This window comes from Oryx dammah, unplaced genomic scaffold, assembly GCF_014754425.2.
Source record: "Oryx dammah isolate SB20612 unplaced genomic scaffold, SCBI_Odam_1.1 HiC_scaffold_3, whole genome shotgun sequence".
NCBI lineage: Eukaryota > Metazoa > Chordata > Mammalia > Artiodactyla > Bovidae > Oryx > Oryx dammah.
The window spans coordinates 115,948,147-115,963,559 of record NW_024070187.1 but is presented as its reverse complement, the minus strand read 5'-3'; the positions used below and the strand labels follow the sequence as shown (position 1 = coordinate 115,963,559).

At 58.3% G+C, this 15,413-nt stretch overlaps 1 protein-coding gene across 3 annotated transcripts in view; it reads right to left on the bottom strand.

The window, feature by feature from the left end:
* Window positions 1–15,262, bottom strand: part of GAK (cyclin G associated kinase) — a 48,642-nt gene extending 33,380 nt beyond the window's left edge. For 2 of the 3 annotated variants that reach the window (XM_040237726.1, XM_040237727.1), the window contains exons 1-5: window positions 15,028–15,262; window positions 3,988–4,049; window positions 3,327–3,386; window positions 2,363–2,477; window positions 297–439 (exon numbers count right to left, since the gene is read on the bottom strand). In XM_040237726.1, coding sequence (XP_040093660.1) covers window positions 297–439; window positions 2,363–2,477; window positions 3,327–3,386; window positions 3,988–4,049; window positions 15,028–15,172 — 525 coding nt within the window. In that variant the 5' untranslated portion in view covers window positions 15,173–15,262. Of the gene's footprint in view, window positions 1–296; window positions 440–2,362; window positions 2,508–3,145; window positions 3,273–3,326; window positions 3,387–3,987; window positions 4,050–15,027 lie in introns of those variants that run through there. The other variant, XM_040237728.1, reaches the window with a different exon arrangement.
* Window positions 15,263–15,413: the final 151 nt, after the last annotated feature.

The following is a 15,413-nucleotide window of genomic DNA, read 5'->3' as shown; positions in this document are numbered from 1 at the left end:
CTCCCGCCGGCGCCCAGCAGCAGGCGGGCAGCATGCCTGCCCAGAGCAGCCCAAGGGCACCGCCTCCTCTCGGCTCCACGCAGGGGTCCGCACCCGCGACCAACCCCACCCTCGCCCGCAGGTGGCAGCACCCAGCTGGGGCCAGCAGGGGAGAGCCTGGGCGCAGGGGGGCTGCCGGGCAGGGCCCCACCTCAGGTCCCTGGCGGGGGGGGGGCGGGGGGGGGGGGGGGGGGGGGGGGCGGGGCGGGGCCGGCCGCGGGCGGGCGGGGGGGGGGGCTGGGCGGGCAGGGCCCCACCTTGAGGTCCCTGTGGATGATGGGCGGCTTCTGCCTGTGCAGGTGCTGCACCGCCCTGCACGTCTGGTAGAAAATCTTCAGGACGGTGTCGCATGAGAGCGGACCTTTCGATTCAACTTTTTTTAAAAATTCCACCAGCTGCCCTAAAAGAGAATCAAACTCACATCACCAGGGAACTGGCGAAGCGAGTGCCCAGGCCTGCTGCCCTCCCGCACCCGCCGTGGTGCGGCCCCGCCCTCCGGCCAGCACCCGGTTGAGGCTACAGAGCCCTGGAGGGGAAGTCGGCCCCGCAGCAGCAGAGGCCTCTGACCCCGGAGCCTTTGTGACACAGCAGCTGCAGGGACCACGACCCCGAACGTGCACATCCCGGCAGACACCTCTGGAGAGACGACCGCTGAGCGTCCTTAGGTAACAGCGGTCCTCGGCTCTTCACCTGAGATCTCAGTGGCTACGCCCTCCATGCGGCACAGAAAGGGTGGCCAGGCTCTGGGCCCCCACCCCAGGCTGCCCCCGAGGGGTCCCCGCCTCACGGCGCTCCTTCCTGTCTCTGGCACAGGGACCTCAGTCCTGCTGGAGCTGGCTGGAGCCCGGGGCCACCGGCCCTCTCCATAGGGGCTCCCTCCACAACTGTGTGCTGTCTTTGCTTGGCCAGCTTCCCAGGACCCACGACTCACCTGCCTTGGTACCCCGACCCTGGCTCTTGCCCTGGACGTCCCAAAGCCTCTTCCGAGAGCCCTGCCTGCACACCCTTATCCAGGGCCCCAGGCTGCCTCCGCTCCCAGAGATGAGCTCCGCACGTTATAGGACCCCTGGCCCCACTCGACGTGGAACCAAAGAGCAGTACCACACAGCCACAAGGCCCCGCGACCAGCACTCTCCCCAGCGCCCTGCGACCCCGGCCCCACCCCCAGGACGCCTCCCGGGGGCGCATGTGAACGTGAGGGGCGCAGACGCAGCAGGCTTGCAGGCAGCAGCCTGCTTCATAAGCTCACACGTGATGCTGTCTTCAGTGAGCAGGCACCTCTTTCTTGCAGGTGAAAGACAGTGATGCCAACCACCAGCTAAGTGAAGAGCCAAGCGCCTGACCTGAGCTGAGCACCCATATCGCACTGTGAGCACCCAGGAGAGGCGCCCACAGCACAGCCAGCGCCGGACAGGATCCCACACACCAGTCCCCACAGGAGCCCAGGTGCGCACGCTGCACCCTGCAGTCCGGGTCCTGGGCTCTCCACCTGGGATGGGGTCCCGGTCCCCTCCACTCAGGGCGGGATCCTGTCCTCCTGGCGGTGGCCCCCGATACAGCCCCACCCCTGGCAGCCACCACACCCCATTTCTGCTCTTCGCAGAAAGACGCCCGCACTCACAGCCCCTGCCCTCTTCCTGGTTCACTCCTCTGGGGGCCATGACCCCTCGGGCTGCTTTCCTCCCTCCCTTCGGGGGAGCCCCCTGCCTCAGTCTCCCCGCTCTCCCCTGGCCTCGCGACAGCCGCTCGCACTGCCGGTGGCGGATGGACAAGCAGGGCGTCTGGGGGCCCCTGCCCGAGCTCCAGGCCCTCTGGCCAGTCCTCTACGGCTGCCGGGCCTCCGATGTGCTGCCCAGCTCCAAGAGCTGTCTTGCCCACTCAGGCCCAGCACAGGGCAGAGGTTTAGTGCGGGGTGAGAGGAGCCCAACCCTCCAGGTGGGGACCCTGGTTCTGCCGCCGACAGAAGCCTCACCTCTCCTGGGGCGCCCCCTGCCCACCCACTCGCCCACTCTGCCCCAAGAAGTCGTGAGAAAGCACCGGCTCCCCACTGCTGTCAGTGGGCACAAGTCTTCCTCTCAGAGCACAGCAAGTGCGACCGCCTTGGGCTGGTGAGGGCGCACCTCTGCGGCCCCAGCCACCCTGCCCACTTCCGGCCACAGCTCTGCTCTCAGCCAGGCACGGGGGTGAGGGGGTGGATGCAGCCACTCAAAGAGCTCCCGCCAGACAGGGCGCCGCTCTCTCCCTAACGACCAACATATCTCCAGAGAGGAGACCACGGGAGCCGTTCCGCCTGCTGGGTGGTGCCAAGCCGCGGGCACCTCACCTCTGCAGAGCTCCATGAGCAGCAGGAACTCCGCCTGCCCAGTGTCCGACTCCTCTTTTCCTATCGATGCTGCAGAACAAAACTGGACAATATTTGGGTGGCCTGAAAGTTTTTTCTGCAGGTGTCTCGTTAAAGGAGAATGTAAGTCTGCATGTTTAAAAACAAATCTATACAGAACATTAAGACACTGAAGTCAGAACACCAACTCCAACTAAGGACAACCTGAGCACATGACCACGGGGAGCAGGTGAGAGGCAGCCAGCAGGACAGGAAGACACGGGGCACAAGGGAAGGGAAGGCGCTGCAGGGGCCCCCTGCCCCCCGCGGCCACACACCTGGCCAGGGGCTGGGTGCGGCAGCAGGTGAGGCTGAAGGAGGCCACAGGAAGCCCAGCGCAGTGAGGACCCTCAGGCCTGGGGCCGGCAGGCTCTCAGTGGACAGAGCTTCGAGATGAAGGAGAACAGATTCCAACAGCAAAGGGCGAGACCCCAGTTCCAGGGGAACGCGTGTGGGAGTGGAGAGCCAGCCCAACAAGCCTGCAGATCCAGGCGCCGTGCACGGACGCCCAGGGCCCCTGCCCCCTGGGAAGGGTGAAGGCACCAGGGGGCTGCTCAGAGAGCAACACGGAGCCCAAGGAGCCAGGGCTGGCAGGGAGCTGAGGGACTCGGGCACCACATCAGGTCACTGGGCAAGCGGCAGGGCGGAGGCAGGGGGCTGCCCACCCCAGCTTGAGACCTCCTGGCAGAAACGATGCTGCTTTTCCCAATGCTGTAAATCTCTTACCATTACTCCGAGAGTAAACAACAAGGAAGAAAACTCCTTCCTACTAGACACAGGCTACAGGCAAGTCCAATGAAGCACACACAGAGAAGGCGTCACTGGGCAGCCGGCAGCCGAGGGCAGCACAGCTGGCGGCGGGCCTCCCTGGGGCCCGCGCTCGGGCTCAGCCCCTGGAAAAGGATACCATGAAACACACTTCCTGAATGATGGCTCTGTTCTTCTCCTCTTCATTGGACAGCAGTCTCTGCAGCGGGAAATAACGGATGAGGGAAGGTTAAGGGCCTCATCAGGCTGCCCTCACCAAGCACACAGTGCATCTTAGGGCTGCCCCCGCCTGACTTCATGTGAACATCTGACCCACAGAGAAACCTGCCCGGTTAGAGGGCCTCAGAAACGGTCCTTTGTGATCCAAGGATGTAAGGAAAACTAAAAACAGGAGGCTTCTCACCCAACATGCTAGAGGAAAATGAGAGACATGGGTCTACTTCTGGGTCCCAGAGCCTCGGGACAGACCTCGAGGCACAGCCAGCAGCCCGCCCGAGAGCCCGGCTCACAGGCACGCCGTGCGCATGCGACTTTACACAACTGGCTTTCGAACACCTGGTGTTCCTGGAACCCTTACTTTGGCAGCTCTGACTCCCCTCCCCTGGCTGCCCCAAAGCTGAAACCCACAGCTTTCAAGTCCTCTAAGACTGCACAAGAAACAACTGTAACAAGTAGACACAGACTGTAAAAAAGGAACATAAACCACAGGGGCGGGGATAAGCCTCCGTAGACAGTGTCACTTAGAGATTTCTTTCCTTAAAACACAGGGAAACCCACGAAACCTTAGTCCCCTCTATTACCTTCAATGCATACTCTCTGCCACTTCCCAGATCTTGAGCTTCATACACAAATGCAAACCCTCCTAAAAATGAGAAAAATATGTATCAGTTTTATTTAACATTTAGCTTTAAAAATACCTTCACTGAGAAAGGCACAAACTGGACTGTGGTCAGGAGTCTGTGTTCCGCCGTGATGGTAGCCCTGGTTCACGTGACCGCCTTCCACACACCCTGTTCACAGGCAGAGACCAGGGCAGGAAAATCAATACAATCAACGCCAGTTCTCTGGAAACAAGTAAGTGACTCGTACCACACACAAACGTGGATGGCTGAATTCCTGACAGATCGTTAATTCTACGTAAAACAGAATGTTAGCAAATCAAACCCAACAATTATAAAAACGATAATACATCACAACTGAGTAAAGCTGGTTTAATCAATGAAATTAGATTATTTTTAGTTTGACTTCTTAGCCTTTTCTAGCTTCCTACGGTGGAAAATTTCACCATGAAAGTTAAAACTCTCAGCAAACGGGAACAGAAGGACAGTTGCTCAGCCTGATGAAGGCATCTCTGGAAGCCCCTCCGTGAACACCACACTTGGGGGATGCCTGACGCTTCCCTCTAAGACCAGGGCAAGGCAGGCATCAGGCCTCTTCTCACCACTGCCATTCAGCATCATGCTGGAAGCGCTGGCCAGTGCAATCAGGCAAGAAAAGAAATAAAAGGCATCCAGACTGAAAGGAGACAACAAACAACACAACTATCTATGTGGACAAGCCGATACCCACTCCTTCGAGCTGCTACCAGTAATAAACGAGCTCAGGAAGGTTGTGGGATGTGAGAGCAACATGCAAAAAATCAGCCACCTTGACAGACCCTACATTAGGCAAACAGTGTGACCCATAAATGAAAAACATGATAAATGGACTTCATTAAAGACGGTTTTTACTGGTTTTTTGAAACACTGTTGAGAGCTTGAAAAGACAAGTCCCTAACTGGACCTCGCAAATCACACATCTGGCAAAGGACCTCTATCCAGAAAATATACAGAAAACCCAAAGTTCAGTTCAACAGCATTTTAAGGGGCAAGATATACAAAAAGACACTCAACCAAGATAGATGGCAAGTAACCACACGAAAAAATGTCATGCCACGGACACGCATATTTAAACGACAAGGATACTACTGTACACCTATTAGAACATCTGAAAATTTTAAAACCGACCTACCAAACACTGATTGAGGTGTGGAGCAACTGCACGCTTATACATGCCCACAGGAATTCAGAACGGCATCATCATTTCGGAAGACAGTGTGGAGAGTTCTTCAAAAGCTACACACACACCAGCTCTACAGCTCAGCCATCACCTTGAGCATTTACCCAGGAAAAATAAGGGCACGCGTGCTCACAAAGACTCCACACGCATGCTCACAGCAGCCCCAGCGGGAACAAGCCGTGTCCGTCCACGGCGAGCGGGTGCAGCGGCCGTCCTCATGTGGCCGGAGGCGCTGCTGCCCACACGCAGCAGCAGGACGGCTGCAGGTGCGCTGGGGAGCGGCAGGCAGGAGAGGAGCGTGCACGGGGCTTCAGTCCCGGGGGGCCGAGGGACCAGAGCAACCGCAGGAACAGAGAGCAGATGAGTGGTGCCGAGGCGAGCAGGACACGGCGGGGGCGACGGCTTGGCTCACCAGCTCCACGCGACAGCTGCAGACGCACGCACACACACACTTTTACACACACACTCGGAAACACACAGGCAGAGTGCACTTACAGTGTTCTCACATGAGTGCAGAGTTACTCTTGTCACTTTTACTTCAACACAGCTGGCAAAACATTAAATAAGTCCACATAAAAAAACAGATGAAAAGAGATAAATGAAAATCCAGGAAACAGAAACAGGAAGACAGACGGCTCCACTGGCGAATTCAGAGCAACATGAGAGTGAGGGGAGGACACCCGCCTCACGCGGAGCCCGTGCCGAGAGGGGAGAGCAGTCCCCCGAGTCTTTATTGAGGCAGAGAGAACAATGAGCACACAATTACGGATCAGAATCACTCATTAACACGGCATCAGAACCCATCAGAAAGCACTAGGAGCGACTCTGGCAGTACGCAGTAAGGACAGTGCGAGGCTAACAGTCTCTGCCGCACCACTGAAGACAGGCAGGGCGGGTCACCTCGACAGACACCGAGAAAGCGTCTTTCCACAGGTGAAGCCCCGTCATCATCCTTCAAAAGAGCAAGATTTTAAAATGGTCATCAAATGAGGAACTGAAGCAGAAACTTCTTCAATCTAAGGAATGGCAACCACGAAAAACCAACAGCTAACTCAAGACTTAAAGGTCCTCTCAGATCAAGAACAAAGCAAGGATTTCAGCTGCTCTCAGAGCTGCAATGCAACAGTGTATCAGAGAGCCCTACAGTGCAAGAACGCTAGGAGGACACAGAGCGGAAGCACTAAGGCTGCCTTTACCTGCAGCCGGTAAGACCACGCAGCAACACTCCTAAGGGCTCCACCAGAAACGTCCAGGACAGAAGGGTGGCCTCCTCGGGGCTACCGGATCCTCGGGGCCGCCCACCGCGCCTCCTCAGCCAGCAGGCCCACGACCGCCCGGGGCCACGGCCTGGCCACAGCCCTGCAGGGCCTGGCCCGACTGCCCTCGCCTCGCTCCTGACTCGCCCCCACGCCCCGACCCCGCTCCTCCTCCCCAGCATTCTCTGACACCTGACTCTATCTGGACACTTGTTCACTTCTCTCCCAGGAGGCTGTGAGCGCGAGGCAGAAACGCCGTCCGAGCTGTCTGCACTTCCGTCACAGGCACCCAGGACGGTGTCTGGCACGGCGGGAACCAGAACGGTGTGCTGAGCAAACCAGCAGGTCACAACGACAAACTCTTCAGAGAGGAAAGCACAGTCACTCACATTTAACACCCCACAGCAAGGTCAGGCGCTGTCTCCACACAGCCCGGGCAGAGGAAGCACCGCGATGAGCAGGCAGGACGTGCCCTAGTGCACGGTGGTGGCTGCCTCCGGAGAGACGCAGAGACGCCGCAGGGGCAGCGGGCCAGCGGGCCCTTTACAGCATCTGCGGTGCTTCACGGTCAGGAAAAGCTCGGGAACCAAAGACGACCTTTTTAGAGTTGGCGGTGGTTTAGTTAAGTCGTGTCCGACTCTTTGAACCCCATAAGCTGTAGCCCACCAGGCTCCTCTGTCCATGGGATTCTCCAGGCAAGAATACTGGAGTGGGTTGCCATTTCCTTCTCCAGGGGATCTTTCCCACCCAGGAATCAAACGCCGGTCTCCCACATTGCAGGCAGATTCTTTATCAACTGAGCTACGAGGGAATCCATTTTCAAAGTTCAGTTCAGTTCAATTCAGTTGCTCAGTCATGTCCAACTCTTTGCGACCCCATGAATCGCAGCACGTCAGGCCTCCCTGTCCATCACCATCTCCCAGAGTTCACTCAGACTCACGTCCATCGAGTCCGTGACGCCATCCAGCCATCTCATCCTCGGTCGTCCCCTTCTCCTGCCCCCAATCCCTCCCAGCATCAGAGTCTTTTCCAATGAGTCAACTCTTCGCATGAGGTGGGCAAAGTACTGGAGTTTCAGCTTTAGCATCATTCCTTCCAAAGAAATCCCAGGGCTGATCTCCTTTAGGATGGACTGGTTGGATCTCCTTGCAGTCCAAGGGACTCTCGAGAGTCTTCTCCAACACCACAGTTCAAAAGCATCAATTCTTCAGCGCTCAGCCTTCTTCACAGTCCAACTCTCACATCCATACATGACCACAGGAAAAACCACAGCCTTGACTAGACGGACCTTAGTCGGCAAAGTAATGTCTCTGCTTTTGAATATGCTATCTAGGCTGGTCATAACTTTTCTTCCAAGGAGTAAGCGTCTTTTAATTTCACGGCTGCAGTCACCATCTGCAGTGATTTGGGAGCCCCCCAAAATAAAGACTGATACTGTTTCCACTGTTTCCCCATCTATTTCCCATGAAGTGATGGGACCGGATGCCATGATCTTCATTTTCTGAATGTTGAGCTTTAAGCCAACATTTTCCACTCTCTTCTTTCACTTTCATCTGGATAGCAAGGACAAAGGTGTCTGTTGTGTTGTTACTCTTTCTACTTTTCTGCATTTAAAAAATTTTTCCTAACCAAAAAAAAATTTCAAATTTTGTATAGCTACAGTAATGAAGACTGTGGTACTGCTGGACGGACAGACTGTAGATCCATGGAGCAAAAGAGAAAAGCCCTGGAAACAGAACCACACAAATCGCCCAAACTGCAAAAGCAGCTTCAGAAGGATGGTGTTTTCAATTGGAAAATACTCCAGGCAAAATAAAGAACTTCAGCCTAAACCTTACACGGTAACTCAGAGCATACAAGTGTCAAACCACGAGACGGCACAGGAGAGAATCCCGGAGATGCGCAGCTCAGCAAAGTTTTCAGAACAGGCAGCGACAGCCGGATTCAGGACCGAAAAGCGACAGGATAGACTCCATCAGAGTCAGAGCCTTGGATCCACAACAGACCCTGTTCTCAGTAGCCTGAGAGGAAGCACTTGGCTACCACCCTGGACAGAGGACTCGAGAAGCGCTCACAATTCAGCAGTGAGAGATGACTGGAAAAGAGGCAGAGGGCACGGAGGCGCTCCACCCGTGAGGGCGGGCAGGCAGAAACGAGCAAAGCGTGAGCGTTCAGGGAGACGCAGACCAAAGCCTCAATGAGACATCACCGCACAGCTGCCAGAATGACCACCAAACACAGCACCAACGCTGGCAGGGACGCAGAGAACCTGACCCCTTTTGCAGCAGACTCAACTGTGTCCCCCAGAAGTCACAAGCTGAAGCCCTAACCCCAGTGTGGCTGGGTCTGGAGACAGGGTGTGCAGGGGGCATTCAATGAGGTCAGAAGGGGGGGTCCTGATGAAACAGGACTGGGGTCCTCAGCGTAAAGGGAGCGAGAACAGCCAAGGGGAGAGAGCTCCTAGGCGCCTACCCGCTCCCTGACCTCAGGCTGCAGCCTGCGGCCAGCGCAGCAGCCAAGCACAGGCAGGCACCCCTCTGCCGACGGGCGAGCACAGACAGCATGGAGCTCTACAGACAGGCGAGCAGCTCTCTAAAAACAAGGCGCCAACTGCCGCGTGACCAGCACCTGCGCACTTATTCCAGAAAGGTGAACACAGCCATACAATGACCTGCACGCAGATGCTTCCAGCAGCTTTAGTTCAGACACAACCCAGACGTCCCTCAGTGGGTGAGAAGTGCAGCAAACTATGGTGTGTCCACACCACGGACTGCTCTGCAGAGACAAAAAAAGTTAGGGCACAGCAACGTGGATGGTCCCCAGAGAATCACGCGGGGGAAAGAAGCCAGTTCTGAGAGGCTCCACGGGACCCCATTTACACAGAACTCTTCAGAGGACAGAGGACTGGGGGGGGGCAGGCTGCTGCTCTCCGGGGGTGCACAGGGACCCCCACGGGGACAGACACTCCAAATCCCGGCTGTGGCCACGGTGTTTCTAGACACCGGCCCTGGGCAGTGCACCCGGGCCTGTCTGCGCCTCCCCTCCCAGCTCCACGCCAGCCTGCAGCGACCTCAGGGGAAAAGTGTCCCAACAATAGGGACGCCAGCACGGGAGACACAGGAAGGGGTGCCGGCTGGGGGTGCTGCTCAGACAGTTGCGAGTGGGTGTGCTCTGGACGGAGCACAAGCTGGAATCAAGACTGCCGGGAGAAATATCAATCACCTCAGATGTGCAGATGGCACCACCCTTATGGCAGCAAGTGAAGAGGAACTAAAAAGCCTCTTGATGAAGGTGAAAGAGGAGAGCGAAAAGGCTGGCTTAAAGCTCAACATTCAGAAAACGAAGATCATGGCATCTGATCCCATCCCTTCATGGCAAATAAATGGGGAAACAGTGGAAACAGTGAAAGACTATTTTTGGGGCTCCAAAATCACTGCAGATGCTGACTACAGCCATGAAATTAAAAGACACTTCCTCCTTGGGAAAAAAGCTATGACCAATCTAGACAGCATATTAAAAAGCAGACACATTACTTTGCTGACCAAGGTTCATCTAGTCAAAGCTATGGTTTTTCCAGTAGTCATGTATGGATGTGAGAGTTGGACTGTAAAGAAAGGTAAGCGCCAAATAATTCATGCTTCTGAACTGTGGTGTTGGAGAAGACTCTTCAGAGTCCCTTGGACTACAAGGAGTTCCAACAGGTCAATCCTGAAGGAAATCAGTCCTGAATATTCACTGGAAGGACTGATGCTGAGCTGAAGCTCCAACACTTTGGCCACCTGATGTGAAGAACTGCCTCATTGGAAAAGACCCTGGTGCTGGGAAAGATGGAAGGTAGGAAGAGAAGGGGACGACAGAGGATGAGATGGCAGGATAGCATCACTGACTCAACAGACATGAGTCTGAGTAAGCTCCAGGAGTTGGTGATGGACAGGGAGGCCTGGCGTGCTGCAGTCCGTGGCGTCACAAAGAGTTGGATACGACTGAGCGACTGAACTGACGTTCTGGAATTAGGAAACGGCTTACCTTCTCTTCCCTACACATGTGTGTCTCTGTGTATGTGTGTTATACAAAAACCGGACTTGGATGTACAACAGATACCCCCAGGTTTATCCATGAATAGTCATGAAATTCTCATTATACCACAGTTTAAAAAAAAATACTCCCACAACTCCTGCCCCCGCCAAAAAATGGAAAAAAGGTTTTAAGAAACATTTTACACACAAGAAAAGATACACAGGTGGCTAATCAATGGGTGAAAAAATGCTCAGCACCGTACCCTGGGGAAGGTGCAGACTCAGCCGCTGCACGCCCTGGAGCGCGGGAACAATCGGGACAGCCACGCGCTGGGGAGGCCGTGGGGCAGGAGGTGCCAAAGCCCCCGCGGAGAGCGTCTGGCTGTTCCATGCAAAGCCAACCCTCCATCCAACTAGAAGCCCACAGTCCACTCCCGGGCCTTTCACCCGAAAGAAAGGAACACGTGCTCGTGCGTGCACGGTGCACGCCTCCTCGCAAGCTTTCTGCACAGCAGCCCCAAGCGGGAAGACACACCAAGGCCCACAGCAGGAGAGGGGCCCACGCTCCAGGCTCGTGAGGCCGCCCGAGCGCACCCAGCCGCCAGGGCCCACGCCCAGAGGCCGCAGCCACCCGCACCGCCCGCTCTGCGGGGGCCGCCAGCTTCCTCCATCCACTGGGGCCTCAGGCTCCCCTGCTGCCTACGCCAACTGTCTTGCTGTATCTCGCTGTTCACTGAACCCAGGACAGGCGAGGTGCGAGCAGGGAAGCTGGAAGAGAAGTCCAGGAGCGGCAGGAACAGGAGGCACGTTCGCTCTCTCCGGGCTGCCCCAGTGCAGACCAAGGGCTCCTCGGGCGGGGCTTGCACGCGCCTAGACCAGAAGTGGCCCGTGGCCGAGCGGGCGCAGCACAGCGCACATATCGTTGACACGTGAGCACCTCTGTACCTGATCCCGGCTGCTGTATATGTTTACAAAACGTGGGGCGAGAAGCTGACCCCACCATCCTGGCTAAGTTGCTCTTTCCCTACCCCAGCTAAAATGAAGAGGCTGGGGGCGGCTGGAGTCCGGCAGGGCCTCCATGGCGGCAGGTGACCATCCCTCCCACAGGGCAGGGTCACAGACAGGAGCCAGGGGCGGTTGGGGCCCGCTGGCAGGACAGCAAGCCCCAGGCCGGGTGGCACCGCAGCATGGGAAGCAGGTCAGGTGACCTTGACACGCTTTCTCAGCACTGCTGCAGAGGAGCAGACGCTTCCACGGCGTGGGATTCCAGGAGCCCACTGCGCGCACGCTCATCACCCTCCTGCAGGGACAGGCACGCTCGCGCAGACGGAGCCCTGGAGGGGAGCAGGCCCAGACAGCAGGAGGAGGAGCGCGCCTCCCCACACAGCCCCACCCAGGGTGACCTCCCCTGGCCCCCAGGCGCCTGCAGACGCGTGCTGGGGACGGACCGCAGGCCTCGCAGCACAGCGGCCTCGGCACTGGACTCCCAGCCAGCCCCCAGCGACCCCGTGCCAGCAGCTGCTTTTACAAGGAGTCCCTCTGGACACCACTTCCGGCAGGACACACCTGAGACGGACCCACGCCTTCCATCGGACCAAAGCCTCTCGTGGGCTCCCGCCCGACTCCACCGGCACCCCTGGTGGCCTGGCGAGCTCCCAACAGCCCTCAGCTCAGCACCACCATGACCACCCCCACGCAGCCAGGACCCCACAAGTGCGGCTGTGGGGTCACTACTGTTTTATGCTGGGCACTATCGCCACGATTAAAGGCTGACCTTAAAGCCACCAGCTTGCCAGGGGTAGGGCCAGCTGAGAGGGACACGAGACGGGGGCCACTGTGTCCTGAGGACCACAAGAGGCCACCTGAGCCCACAGCCCTGCGGTGGAGACCTGGCTGTGTGCTCTGCGGTGTCTAGGGAAGAAACATCCACTTGGAACCCTCCCTGGCAGAGAAGGGTCTCCACACTCAGGCCTCCAGGTCCAGGGTCAAGGGCAAAGACAGAGGGCTGACAAGACCCCAACGCTCAAGCGAGAAGACACCAGAACTACAAGACCGGTGAGCCATGGGGCTCAGGGCTCACCCACGCTTCCCACATGGAAAGGGGGGTCCACAGGGGCCGCCACAGCCCAATGGCCCCAGACAAGCCCCCCAGGCACCACGCAGCGGGACCCTGCAGAAGGAGGCCCAGTCCTCTCCTCCATCACGCCCACCCCCGTGCCCTCCTGCAGTCAGGACAGGCCCCACAGACACCCCTCGGCCCCTAGGCCGCTCGGCGGCGCCTGACGCCCCTGACGCAGCGGACACCCCTCGGCCGCTCGGTGGCGCCCGACGTCCCTGCCACCGCGGGATGCCAGTATGTCAGTCGCTCCGTCGCGTCCGATCCTTTGCGACCCCATGGACTACAGCTCACCAGGCTCCTCTGTCCACGGAATTCTCCGGGCAAGAATACTGGAGTGGACTGCCATTCCCTCCTCCAGGGGATCTTCCCAACCCAGGGGTCAAACCTGGGTCTCCTACACTGGGGGCAGATTCTTTACCATCTGAGCCACCAGGGAAACCCGTTTGTTCTTAAAAAGTGAAAATTTAGAACAAACTCTGAAAAGCTATCTAGCTCCATAGTTCTACCCAACAACCCATTTCAGGCTATAAATTGCAAAAAGTTATGAAAACCAATGCTTTCTCTCTAAATCATTTGAGAGCAAAACCTGATGAGAAACTCAGCGGGGGTAACCCTGACATTAACTGATATGGGGCTATCTGAAGACCTAGTTATACTCCAGCTTACCTGGTGGCTCAGAGGGTAAAGCGTCTGCCCGCAATGCGGGAGGCCTGGGTTCGATCCCTGGGTCGAGAAGATACCCTGGAGAAGGCAAGGGCTACCCACTCCAGTGCTCTTGCCTGGAAAATCATTTGAGAGCAAAACCTGGTGAGGAACTCAGCTGGGGCAACCCTGACATGAACTGATATGGGGCTATTTGAAGACCTAATCACCCCACAGTGAGAATACCTACTTAATTACAGGAGTATTAAATATCAGCACATTTGATGACATGACTGTTTCCCAACTCTCAGCGCTGTATCCCAGGACCTACAGGCTACATTCTACCTTTCTAAAACCTGAAAAATTCTGCAGCTGTCCACACAGGTGCCCCGGAGTTTTGAGCCGCCCTTCCCCGTGTTTACAGAAGCAGCCCACAGCCCACATCCTCAGGCTGCTATTTTACGTGAAGGACTTCACACAGGTTTCCTACTGGCCCAGTTCACAAACAGCTTCACGAGCTGCGCAAGCCCTAGGCTACCACTTCAGTTTAAGGGCAGGAAATCTACGGCTCCTGACCTCCTGGGGGAACGAAGGAACAGGTGCTGCACAGCCAGCGCACTCGCTCTCCCTGTTCTTCATCCTCGCGGTCAAGCCACTGGCAGGAGCTTCCTGTCTCCCTGAGCCACCTCCCCAACCCCCTCCAGCACCCCCCACCTCCGCCAGCCCTGCAGCTGAGCCCACTGTCTACCCACCAGGGGACCCCTGCGCTTTGTTGGCCTCCGGTCACCAGAGCGCCTGCGTCTCACCTGAACTTCCACTAAGTAGAAACCACGTGCTGTGCACTGTGAATTTCTTAAAGAATCAAAACGCTCGCCTGGTGTTTTCAGAATAAATGAACTGATGGGCGGGGGACACTTCTCATTGCTTTCTCACCCAGTCACACCCAAAATGTTTCTGACAGTGGAGAAAAAGTGTGTGGTGGTGCTCTGGCCTTAGCACCACCTGAGGACTTTAGGAAGGATGGCCCCAGAACAGTCAGCACTCCCCAGCTCAAACTGAGCACAGCTGGCAGCAAGAGTGCGAAATTAGGGGGGTACCTCCGGCTTCAGCACCGGCCCCAAAGCCACGCCTTCAGCTGCCAAGTGCCACGGCTAGGGGAATCTGCCGGGCCAAAGGGCTGCGCCAACAGGGGTGAGAAACTCTCCGTGAAGTAAAGAGGACATTCAGGAAGCCAGAGAGGGCACGCGGAAGTACCAAAGACGGCCCTGCCCAGCCTGCCAAGCAAGGTCCGCAGCGATCACCACCTGTTGGCTCGTCCTGCGGAAACTCGCCTGGGGTCTCAGACGCAGGTCGGGGAGACGGACGCTCAGGGGCGAAGAGGCAGCGCGGCCAGCGGGCGCCGCACAGGGAGTCCCCGCACCTGCGGAGGCCAGGACTACGGCCACCCCCGCCCGAGCTCCTGTCAGCCAGGGGGCCGGCCCTGCGTCCGCCCACCCGCCGAGGCCCTCGGAGCGAGAGGGACCACGGCTTCGCCTGCCCCCGCCGCACCGCCCGCCTGCAGACTCCAGCCTCCCGCCGCGTGGAGTCCCGCCCGCCGGGCCAGCCTCCGCCCGGGCCGGGGGTGGCCCACAGCCGCCGACACGACTGCCACGGCCCGGCCTGGCCCCGAGCCTCCCTCACGGAAGTGCCCGACCCGCGGCCGGCCTCGTCCCCCGCAGCCGCCGCCCGACCGGCCGCGGCCGCCCTCACCTTCGGCCAGGACCCGGCGCACCCGCAGCCGCAGCTCGCCCATCTCCACCGTTTGCCCCACGAAGTCCGTCTGGTCGCGGGCGGCCGCGCCCCCCAGGGAGCCCGGGCCCGCCAGGAAGTCGAGCGCGGACTGCAGCAGCGACATGGTGGCGGCCCGCGGCGGGCGCCGGCCCGAGGGTTCGGGGTCCGCGCGCGTCCGGGTCCGCTCGGCAACCGCCGCTCGCGAGCCGCACCAGCTTCCGTCCGACGCCGCGACGCAGGCGCGGGGGGCGCGACCCGCCCGGAAGAGCGCCGGCGCCGCACTTCCGCCGCGCCGGGGCCGCGCACGCGCGGCGCCGCGGCCTCAGCGGACTTCCGGGTCGCGCGCCTGCGGGCCTCAGCGGACT